Here is a 12,407-nt window from a genome sequence, read left to right on the forward strand (position 1 = left end):
ACACTTCTTCAGATACACTCTGAAGTATCTGAAGAAGTGTGCATGCACACGAAAGCTCATACCAAGAACTAACTTAGTTACCCACTATTTATGTTATCTATATGTCTTATGTTGCCTTTGCGTTATCATCACTACTTTTTATATAGCAGGGATGGTGGACCTCAGTCCTGGGGGTCCTCTTCAAGCCTCTCTTCACGATCTACCTGTGGGACATGCCTGCTCTAAGGCATAGGCTGCATTGCTTATCCACGTGGAATCACAAAGTCTGCACGCAGGTAGTGGAGTCCACCCCTCTTCCCATGGTCCCATGGAAGAGACTATTTCTGGTGCTTCTGGCTTTGCACAAAAAGCACAGCAGGAACTGGAAGAGCATGTTCCAGGAGTGAAAAGGGGTATAAGCAAGGAAGCACATTATACTATGGATGCCACTGTTTTTCTGGTAGAGCTCCTGCTTCTCTAACACTGGCAGCGTCGGCAATAAAAATAAAATAAAATCCAACAGGTGAAGCTTTCCCCTCATCGAATGCCAGTGTCAGGAAATTGCTCATTTATGGTATTGTCCCGTTGTTGTTGTTGTTGTTGTTGTTGTTGTTGTTGTTGTTGTTGTTGTTGTTGTTGTTGTTGTTGTTGTTAAGCGCACACAGAACCGGCGTCCTCAAAAGAGAAGACTCCAGACGCGCCCCTTTGCCTGACGAAGCCATTTGCCTCGGGTTAGGTACCACTGTATAATAATAGCAAGGCGGTGGTGGAGCCTCTCACCTGCTCCTTGCCGCTTTTCCCCCGTCCCACAACGCTGCGTCTGTCCATCGCTTCCCTCAGCAAACTTCTCGGCTCCCACGGGGAGCCCATCATGACTCGCGACGTGATTTCTCCCGCCGTCCAGGCCCCCCCCCGCGCCAATTTTGCTCTAATTGCGCGCGCTCCCCTCACACACCTTAACGCTCCTGCCCACCCCGTCGTCGAAGAGCTTTTATCTCTCCCCACGCCCACCCCCGTCTCCCGCAGCAATCCCTTGGCGGGTGAGGGAGAAACTCCGCTTTCCGACCCAGCAAGCCCCACCCCACACTCGGTGCCCTTCTCGTCGTCGTCCCCCTTCTTCACACTTTCCCCCCTTTGCCCACCAGCACCTTCGCTCCCCGCCCCCGCCGCGCGTTTCCCGCCTTCCTTCCGCCCCTCACACCGGCTGGGCTGCCTCGCGCAAAGACGGAGCAGCTCCCGGCCGAGCTGCTGCGCCGGGGCAAACTCGGCCAAGCCGCTCCAGCGGGATTTGCTCCCGGCAGCGGGAGGAAAAGGAAAGGGAAGCGCGCCCGAGGCATCGAGTGAGCGCGTCCGCTTTGCTTGAGGCGGACGGAGGAGGCACAGCCTTGCGCCGGCCCTCGAGTAGAAGCAGCCGCGGAACCCCCGTTGCCAGACGTGCTGCCGCAGCCCCTTCGCTGGAAATGAAGAGAGTGTGCATGCTCTCCTTCTGGCTCTGGATCGGCATCGTCTCGGAAGCAGGTGAGTGAGCGCAGGCGCGCCTTCGACGGAGCGCACGCCGGCGGCGCCGCGCAGCTGCTGCGGGCTGGCAAGGGATGGGACGGGGCGGGGGGCGGCGGGCATCGCCTGGCGGCGGGATGAACCGGGGCGGAAAGCTCCAGCCCAGCAACTCCGCGCTCCCTCCGCCCGCGTGCGCGGAGTTGCCCCAGCGGCTCCCAACCGCCTGGCACCGGCGAGGACGGGCATCCCCTGGCTCCTCTCGCCCTTCTGCTGCTACTTGCACGCTCTCCGTGGTCTCGGCCCCCAACCTTGCCTTTTGCCTCCCTTTCTTCTCTAGATAATATTTGCCACTTTTCAGCTTTCCCCGCTTTTATCACTTCTTTGGATTCTGAGTCCCCAGCTGTGCGCTCTTCCTCTGTCCCTTCATTCCCTTTCTCATCCCTTTCCCTCTTTTGTTCAACTCCGCCGCTCTCCGGGCAAAGCATCTGCCAACTTAGTAGTGCTGTACCCGCTTCCTTCGACGACTTGTTCATCTTTTTCGACTTCAGCTGGATGACCGAGCGCCATTCAACCACCAGAGGGCACTCTTGGGTGACTAATCTTTTCCTCCAGCTGCACGCAAAGTTCGGGCAGGAAAGGGGGCTTTAGACATCCCTTTGGTTTAACCCCGCAACAGGGATCAAACCTGCGCTGGTTCCTCAGGAAGTGCCTTCTGGTGTGATCCTGTACAGTTTATCCTGCCTTTGTGTTGGTTTTTTTCTTTCTTTTCCTTTTCAATGCATTGCCTGTTGTTTGTGTGCTGTGATATATAGTCTATGTGCAGACCGAGACACATAAGTTGGTTCAAGTTACTGCATTTATTACCAAAACACATTGACGAGGGCTGCAGTCACAAAGTGAACAAAGTGGGACCATAGGAGCCAAGTCCTAGGGGCTGAGGTCCCTTCACCCTCCCCCAATAAAATATTGGAGCCCCCCTCCCAATTGATCAACATCGCCATTCAAATGGTGTGTGCACACTGCATATTGCTATTATGTGGGGTGGGGCTTACCTTCCCCCCAAATATTTTATTCAAGTTAGCACCCCTGAGTGGGACTTTCCTTCTGAGTAGATCTATACTGGCTGAGACTGCATGAGATGCCTGTCAGACTTGGGAGTAGGGAGGTGGTCTGCCTGCATGTCAGAGCTACTAATAAAATAAAGTTGTAGGTAACATTTGCTGAGATGCAGAAAAAGTTTCTGCGGAGGAGGACTATGACACATGATTTGCTAGCGTTCAGGTGGGAGGCTATAAGGAACCAGAGAGACCACAGCAAAAGTCATAGTGCAGGAAGCTTTGCATGCGGTAAGATCAATTTTTGCAGTATAAGACCATTTTCTATCATCACAGCTCCATTATTCATCACTGTTGTGGTGTATTGTTTATTCCACAAAAAAGTGATTTAAAAGCAGGGTCTTAAGCATCTGAGAGGTACAGAATGCAGCACCATGCACATTGCAAGTCCAGACAGCTGCTGCTCAGCAAAGGTGCTTTTAAGGCATAGTGCTTTGCAGCTGGAATTGGACACTGTGATGAATTATTTGTGGGTGATGTTACCTTTCTCCTACTAACCTAATGGGTCTGAACAAGGCTAATACACACTGGGTTGCTGCCTCTGGGGTGGAGTGCACACAAGCAGCGCACATGCTTGGTTTTTCATGTCCTGATACAAAGAGAACTGAGTTGATACAACGCTTCCTTCATAAGGATCAGAGTTTCTGTAAGGCAGGAGGGCAGTGTGGATTAAGAACACCGCCTTTCCTAAACAAATAGCTAGAAAGGAATGAAGAATAAATAGGTGTGAGATAAATCTGGCATAGGGGCTTGAATGTGTTCTGAAAACCAATGGTGGTGAAGTTCAAACCCATGTTCAGCCATGAAGCTCACCTGATGACATTGGAGTACATTAGTTTCAATGGCACACAATTTTTTATAGTAGCTTTAACACTCTTTCTCTGTCTCTTATGCTATCATGAATGTCTGATGATCAGGTGCCACTACTGGCATACTTAGCTTTGATTTGTAAATATTTCCTTTTACATCCGGACAGTATTGCACCATAGTTCAGGGGTGGGGCAGGTGATTTTAGCCGGTCACTTTGTCAGCCTCTCCTATCTCACTGGGTTATCGAGAGGCTAAAGCAGGAGAGATGAGGAGATCCATACATATTCCCTGGAAGAATTGTGTGTGGCAGGGTAATCATCACACATAATGTTAAGAAATGTTAAGTTTTGTGATTTGAGTGAGCAGGTTTACAGACTCCTGTATTTGGGCTCTTTATAATAGGGATGTCTAAACTGTGGCCTTTCAGATGCTGTTGGACTGCAGATCTCATCAGCCCCTGGCAGTAGTGGTGTAGTGGGGGAGGGGAATCACAGGGGTGGTTGCCCCAGGTGCAAAATTCTTAGAGGTGCAACATTTCAACACCCGGTGCTGCCTCAATACAGCTGCATGCTTCCATTGCTGAGTTCTGTTGAAAATGGCTTCTCCGTGTAAACCAGGAAGTGTCCTCTCCAGGCAGCGGAATTATTTCTCTTTTCTTAATCTCTGCGGCTGTGATCTCCTGGGTGCCATGGGTGTCATTAGGAATGTGCATGCGTACTCTGTCCTTTTCCCTCCCTCCTTCCCTCCCTTGTCAGCCCCTGGGCACTGGCAACCCACACTATGCCAATGCCTACCAGCGTGGGACAAGGCCCATTCTTTGTTGCCTCCTTATTTTGTATGATAAGTTGTAAATAAACAGGCACAGTCGGTTCTCCTCAGGCCCATCCAGCCACTTGGTTAAGGGTGCACCAATTTGTTTGGCCTGCAGTACATAGCTGGACTGCAGATCATACTGACTCGCCTGGCTCCATGGATCAAGTCTCCATTTACAGTGAGAGTGCTAAAAGCATCCTTTTGGCACGAGGCCAAGTAAAACTCAAACCTACCGCTTCCAGGAATGTAGCTGAGGGAGGCAGACAAATCCTTGTAGCAGACGTAGTGGAGCACGCTGACATGATTGCAGAGGGCATATGGAATATATTATTGCCGCACTTTTCCCCGATAGATCCCCAATTGCCGCAGCACCTGCTGCAAGGACGACGCTTGACACAATGTGTTAAACAGATACCCCCTGCTCCTTGTAGCTTGGGACTTGGTGCTAGGCATTCCGATGGATTGCAGCATGATCATAATTTCTCCTCTGTGGGCATGGAAATACTTCTGCAGCTGCTCTGATATCCAGTGACTGTTTAAATTAATCCCAGGATTTTTATTGCCTCTGGCTATCTTAAAGCTTTGTTTCTTATTTCAAGTTGCTAATGAGGTGGGTTGTGTTAGTCCCATTGGTGGATTTCTCCTAAGGTCAAAACTGTAATGGTGCTTAATGAATCGCAGTGGTATCATTGCTCCTCCAAAGTGCCTCGTCATTAAAAGGACACAGCCAGGCTCAGCGCCGAGGCTGGCTCTGTGTTTTAAGCCTGGTTCTACCCAGCGGCACAGGAAGCCTCTCTGGCACCTGGGGTGGTGCACCCATAGGGGCGGGGCAAGCCGCCCATAGGGATGGCACGGGGAGTGCGGCACCCATAGGGATGGGGCGCACAGCGCCCATAGGGAGGGGCAGGGCACACAGCACCCATGGGGGGGAATGGGATGGGGCACGCAGCGCCCATAGGGATGGGGCGCACCACGGGGGCCAGGGCCTCAGCCACCCTACAACTGGTGGGGGGAGGCAGCGGGCAGACATTGTGGAGCCTGTAGGTGCCTGAGATGCGTGGCTCGGGCACGCTGCAGGCCCTGCAGTGAGTGCCACCCGCCATTTTGTCACCCCCTTCAGTGGGGACACCTGTGGTGGACCGTACCTACCGCACCCCCTTGCTATGCCCCTGATTTCTACCCCCTCACAATAATAAGTCTACATATACTCACATGCTTTGCATCCAGAAAGTCCCCGCACACTTTACCAGTAGGGCTGGTAAAAGTCAGAAAAAGTCAAAAACTCTGGAGAGTCATTATTAGTCAGTGTAGACAATACAGTGTAGGCTGTAATGGTCTGACTTCCTATGCTCCTATTGTGCATGCAGACAGCTTACAAAGGGAGATTTCCAGTCCACCGTCCCACCTTATAATTCCTCAGTCCTTTTAGTTTTCTTCTTCTTCTTGCAATAGCCTTCTCATGTTACACTTGACTAAGACATTCAAAGCCAGCGCAGCACAGTTGTGGCTACTTGGCAGTGAGGCCAAACCAAGAGATGATGGAAAATCCAAAACAAGCTAGCAAGTGTCCAAATGGAATTCCAGTTATTGTGCTACAGTCCATTGATGCCCTTCATAAAAAAGAGACAAAGATAATATTGCTGCAAAATCACAAGGATATCATGAATCACCAGTCACTGGAGAGACAAGAAAGAATGCAAAGTTGTGTAATGCAATAAGGGCAGAACCTGGCGAACTAACTTATTGAATCTGCCCCCCCTCACATTCTGCAACTGTAGTCATCCACTTGCCCTTCTGACTATTTCCAATATTTTAAACAGTATTGCTTTTCCACAGCTACTCCTCCTATATAAATAATGCCTCTTCACTTCTCTCCATCTGTGTTATGAATTTACAGCAAAGATTTATCCCCCTTTCCTCCATAAAAAACCCCAAGTTATCTGATCAGATAGGAAAAAATAATAACCCAATATGTTATTCACAGAAAAGAGAGTGGACCTTCTGGAATTTATCTTTAGACATTAGGAAGTTTCTAAAGGATACAGGGATTATCTTTTCATAGTAGTAAACCTAGAGTTCGCCAGATGTCAGCTTCATAATAGGAAATAACCTGTTCAGCATACTGGAAGTGTGTGAGTATAGTTGTCACATAGACAAGCAACTGTAAACCTGTCTATAAGGAGATAAAATAATCACTGAATGCTTTCAAGACATGCATATGCTTAACTTCCTGGCATAAACTTAATAGAGGTACATAGTCAACTGTTTGCTGTTACAAATGGGTTAAATTTATACACTGCTGAGATAGGCATGCACTGAACTGAAGTTGGGTGATACATTATAGAGATCAAACTGTGCCAATATTATGCTCTCTGAACTTTATGTAAAACTGAGTCACGCACTATGATTAATCCAGGTATCTGCAGGTCCCTGGCTTTTAACAGGTAGCCTGCAAAGAGTTAAGTGAAGATGCTTAGCTATGATGCCAGGCATGATGTCCAAGCCTTTGCTGGCGGAGGTCAGCAGTGGTTCATGGGAAAGGAAAAATTGGCAGCTGGGCCGGATGTCCTGCATTTCCCCTCTTCCTGCAGCCGCCTGAACTGCGGTCCTTATTTAGCTTTCCTGATGGGCAGGAGGAATCCGATGGCGGAAACTGTCATAGCCTGATAACAGTTCAGGGACCCCTTTATGATGGGTGTCTAGGTAGGCAATGGGTCAGTTTTCATTTTGGTGAGGATGGGGGAGGAGAACAGCATGCCCGGCCAACTCAGGCATGATTGATACTGGCCATTTAATATACATTTTCCAGGGGGAGAAAGTATCTGCACTTCAGTGTGTTGATCTGCTCACTTACTTGTACACAAATCACGCTGCATTTCTAGTCTGAAAATAATCCAACAATGAAATGATGACGTCTTTCAAGGAGGTGTTTTTTCCCCCTTTCTGTGGGCGGTTGAGCCAGCTGACTCAGGGAGGAGTTCATGGGGAGAGGGGAGAGGGGGATCCTGGAGTAGAGCCTTCTGGCTGGAGTCCAGGCCCGGGCAGAGTTTTCCACTGACTTATGGTGACAATGTGTCAGCAAGGCCAGCAATAACAATGGCATGGTACATGGTGACGCAGGGCTTGTCAGAAGTGAGAGGCAGTCAAGAAGGAATCTGTGTACAAGCAGCATGAACAAAACATTCGGACGTGTATTTTCACCATACATGGTGCTTTGATATGATCTGTGTACTAGAGTCTACGTTTACAGTTACATACAAAACAAACCCGTATTAGAACTGCTGAAGTAAATATATTTCCAATAAAAGCAACTCCACTATATTCGTATTGACTTCTGCCATTTTTTCATGGAGCAACATGCTCCATGAGAATAGTCATCATATGCACACTTAGCTATTCCTTTACCCCATGTATCAATCTCCATTTGGAGAATGAAGCCTCAGCACAGAACAGCTTAAACTGCAGGTCAGAGCTAGGCAAGCACTGATGATTTGGGGGGTAGCTATGGTGAAATTCATTGTGGACATCCTAATGATCACCAGTGTTTGCCCAACTTTGACTTGAAGCTTAAGCACTTCTGTATCCATGGTTTAATTTTCCATGTGGTGACTGATACATTAAAAATAATAATCCAAGAAAGGCTGCTTGAAATAAGAGATAGGAAACATGCTCCAATTTCTACTTCACTGAAGAGGGCAAAGTTACTCTGGATTTAAAACAAGACAAGATGGGGCATGCAATTTTGCAAACATATCCAATTAGCATAACTCATGTTGTTCACCAAATGTTGGTTTTTCTGGCTGCAGAATTGTAAACTGCACATTAGTAGGCAAACACAGGTTGCCAGTTTGCCTAATACTGTTAATGCATGGATAGGCAGGGTATTAGCAAGGGAGTGTTACTGGGCAAGAGTGAGTGCTTAAACATTTTCAGCTCACCAATGTCCCCCAAACCCTTCTCTCCCACCAGTTTCCCACCCCTCTCTTTCTCTCCCAGCTCCCAGCTCTCTTTGCTTTGCCCAGGTGGCTCCAAGGCCATGCAATAGCCCATCAGTCAAGCAACAAGTCCAGGAGAATGGTTGTAGGGAAGGGCTAAGCACTTCCAGCCTCTGATTCTCCTCTGTAAACACCCGCTGCTGCATCACTGTTGACTTTGCTTGCTGAGTTAAATTGTACATATACCCCGACTTTATGTATTAACAGTGCACAGGATTATTTGAGTTGCTTTAATAATAATAATAATAATAATAATAATAATAATAATAATAATAATAATTTATTATTTGTACCCCGCCCATCTGGCTGGGTTTCCCCAGCCACTCTGGGCGGCTTCCACAGAAACCAAAAATACACTAAAATATCACACATTAAAAACTTCCCTGAACAGGGCTGCCTTAAGATGTCTTCTGAATGTCTTCTGAATAAACCTCTAAAAGGCAACATGGAAATAAGTGACTGTTATGTCCAACAATGGCTGCGCGTACATTACCCTGGCTCCAGTGTGCTCTCATTCTGGAGGTACACCTGACATTAGCCACAATCCATATCTATCATGTAGTTCTTGATTGTAGTGCATTGGATGAATATATCCTTGCCAGGCAAATGCAACTTGAAATGCAGCAGGCGGGCATGTCTCATTGTGTTTTAAGTCACTAATATGTACATAGCCTACGTATTTTGGAAGAGCCTACGGCCTATTCCAAAGAGGAACCATATTTGCTCCAACTTGCTGGTTGTTCTGTTTTCCTTGCAGTTTTAAATCTTTCCTCATTTCCACCCTAGCAGCATCTGCAGGAAGGAATAAGGGTGATCAACCAGAATAGCTGATGGGTCTAGTCTCAAGAGATGTAGACAGAGCAGAAAGGAAAATAGCAATGCCCCGCAGAGTGTTCCACAGAAAGAAGGAAGGAAGTTTTTATTACTAGGCTAAATCCTAACTTTCTTGTTCTGCACTCAATGACGTCCGAGGGACTGTTGGCTGATTGAAATTGAGAATGAAAATTCCAAGAATCACTGCAAGGGCCTGGGGTATGTAAAACGTTTGGCAAACCAGAAGTTTTCAGAAATTGCACATTAGTAAGTTGAAATTGCACTGTTTCCACAGGTAAAACTGAGATGATATGGACAGCCAAGGCTCTTATGGAATATAGGCCCTAAATCTAGAGGAGGAAATAGCTGTATTTTAGTCCTGTTGAAATAAGTGGGTCAAGTTTAGTCATGGCTAAGCCTAATAAGCCTGACTGTATTAGGGCCAAAGTATACAAGGATTTAGTTGTCCTTCCTCCACATGTCTATATTGCAAATTATAAAATGTACAATTTAAGTACATATGCGATTTGAGAACTAAATGTTTCAGCCTTGTGATTTGATTTTCTGATCAATCAATCATTTTATTTGCATGCCATCTTTCCATAGTTAAAAGTATGCACGAAGCAGATTACAACATATAAAAAATGCAAAACTACAAACATAAGAATAGTAGTTATAAACAATAAACAAAACATCAAAAAGTACACAACCAAACTGAACAATTTCCACATAAATCATAAGATCCAGTATAAAGATATAAAAAAACTAATATCAACAACAGCAGCAACCCCCCGCAACAAAATCCCCTAAACAGTATCCCGGCCCCTGATAATAAAATGATATTTATTTTATCGGTTGGATCATCCTTTATATTTTTATTTATACAGGCAACAACCAATTTATGTGGCCCGAATGACATGTGCACACGCACAGCACAGAACCTGGAAATACCCCAAAATGTCATAAAGACGTCACAAAAAGGGGCGGAATGGGGTACGGGCAGAGCAGGCTTATGTGTGCTCTGCCAACACATGGGAGGATCTGGGATGTAACCCCCCCCCCCCCACAAAAACGAGGATTGCCTGTATACTAAGGACTGCACCACTGTTTAGGTTGCTCACCAACCCCTGCCTGACCACCTCCCCTTTTCAACCCCTCTCATCTTACACCTGGCACTAAACCCATCCCCATCCCTTTACACCTAACCCGAACCTGCCTTCTCTCTGTTTAGTTTGTTATTCTATTTTTACTGCCAGGAAAGGGGAGACTTGCTTTTGAGATTTTCTGCCTCAGATACCCAATAACTTGGTTGGCTTTGGATACTCTGCACCTTGATTTGAGTGTGTGTGTGTCCATTTATTGCTCCACTTCTGGGCAGCAAAATGTCCTGAGTTGGCTCTGTTTCTGCTGGTATTAATATTCCAGGGAAAATATCCTTGAGATAAGAATACAAATGAAGGGAGCAGGGTAAGATTTACCGAAAGGAAAGAGAGTAGAGATGTATTTGAAAGAGGTGCTTTGCCCAAAGTATTGTCCAAAATATATTTGGGAGGAAAACGTGTGTGTGTGTGTGTTTTAAAGTTAGTACCTTTCCTTGTGCCTTCCTCATTCTCGAAGAATGAGCATCCACTGCCTCATGTAGCTTTGGCATTCTGCTTGCTCCTGACTTTGCAGTTCAGTGGCAGAGTCAGACAAGGACTGTGCTCCCAGGGCTTGGCATTTCCCAGTATTTACAGCTCCCTCCCCACCCCCAGCTGGTTAGACAAATAAAATCTAATGCCGACTGAATCCCTAGCTCTCTGTCCTCAACAGCAATAACAAGACTGGGTGGCATTTCAAAGAATTTATCCGTAGGAGATGGCTTGAAATTAGCTAGCATTGGAATATTCTTTTAATTTGGGGGGCTGGAAGAGAAATGTAATACTTTCTTTGTAATAGACTGGAGACTCTGGCTTAGCTGCTGTTTAGCTAGTATTGCTATGAATTTGAAAGATTGCTTAGAGCATTGACCTCTCACTAACCCCTTCCCCAATCCCAATGAAAACATGTTTTATTGCAAGAGTAGATAAAAGGAATCATAAATAAATGTGGTCTTGCGCAAGCTCTATGCTACCTGCCCAAGTGCAAAAATATGTGTTGGGTCTGACAAGTTTGATTAAAAATCGATGGCTACAGTTCCTGCTTGCACTAAATTTACAGTTTTATAATGTTTTAAGAGAAGAGAGACTGTATCATCCGCTTTACCATACAAACCACCAAGCTTTGAGAAAAAGATTCAGATCCATCGCCGATACAGCAGATTGGTAGAAATGAAAGTTTCTAAATTCCTCCTTGCAGCTGCAGTAGGGGGTACATGGGCCCAGACTAGGCCCATTTTTATAACACTAAATTGTGGTTTAGTGTTCTATCCAAACCAGGTGTCCAATTAATTCATCAACACAACAGATTATAGAGTTTTTGGAGACCACACTGTTGTGGATTTCCCTATACCTTTCTGCTACATCTTGAATGAATGAGACCAGCTAGTTCATCTGATTTTCAACCCCTTTCAAGCACACTCAGTTATTAAGTACAACATCTTTGTTAGTAAATACCATCCTTAATTGAGTCATTAGCATATATAAACATTTCCCTGCTATTGTATTCTACTTGTGAGTACCTCTGGGGTTTGAGTTATTGTGTATGGAAACAATTTCAAATAGGAAAACAACAATCAGTAGAATTAGAATATTTTTTTTAAAAAAAATTGGCGATTTATGATGGCCTGCAAACCATTTATAAAAAAATATTTTCAACTTGAAGTTCTAACTATGAAAATATGATTGATCTGAACACAAGTAGCCTCTTGAGAAAGCCATAGCATGGCATTTCAATGGACATCTTTTTTGTTTGAGGGACAAAATGAATTTCATGCCTGCCTGTGATTATTATTAGTAGTTCTAAGATGCCTGAGGTATCTGTGCAGATTCATTGACTGTCTCTTTGAACTTGTAATCATCAGGATTTGTACTCTGCAAAGGTTGCACTATTTGATTGTTTTATTAAAGGGGGAGGTAACTGAAGTACTTCAATCCTGGGAGGCTGCAGAATAAAATATTAGATATGCATTGCTTTAAGAATTAATTATATGATCAAAGCATTTTCCATCCATTTCCTGCTCTCTATACTGCTATGATTATAGCTCATCTCTCCACCAGAGAATTCAAGAAAACTGTAATGCATTTATAAACCTAAATAGGGAATAATGTTTGCACATTGGGGGGAAATGGTCTGTTTCAAAGGCTATAAATTTAGCCAGTAACTCAAAAGTAATGAAAGTAATCAAGGACCAAACCAGGGATGGCACCTTCTCACCTCTCTGTAAGTGCTCGAGCATTTTTCACAC

At 45.6% G+C, this 12,407-nt stretch overlaps 1 protein-coding gene across 3 annotated transcripts in view; it reads left to right on the top strand.

The window, feature by feature from the left end:
• The first annotated feature begins 1,106 nt into the window (after positions 1–1,106).
• FLT4 (fms related receptor tyrosine kinase 4) overlaps positions 1,107–12,407 on the top strand; it is an 85,571-nt gene continuing 74,270 nt past the window's right edge. Inside the window, exon 1 of one of the 3 annotated variants that reach the window (XM_083591889.1) lies at positions 1,107–1,497. In XM_083591889.1, coding sequence (XP_083448015.1) covers positions 1,440–1,497 — 58 coding nt within the window. In that variant the 5' untranslated portion in view covers positions 1,107–1,439. The remainder of the gene's footprint in view (positions 1,498–12,407) is intronic. The other 2 variants (XM_083591887.1, XM_083591890.1) reach the window with 2 other exon arrangements.

This window comes from Podarcis filfolensis (assembly GCF_964270895.1).
Source record: "Podarcis filfolensis genome assembly, chromosome: 2".
NCBI classification, from domain to species: domain Eukaryota; kingdom Metazoa; phylum Chordata; class Lepidosauria; order Squamata; family Lacertidae; genus Podarcis; species Podarcis filfolensis.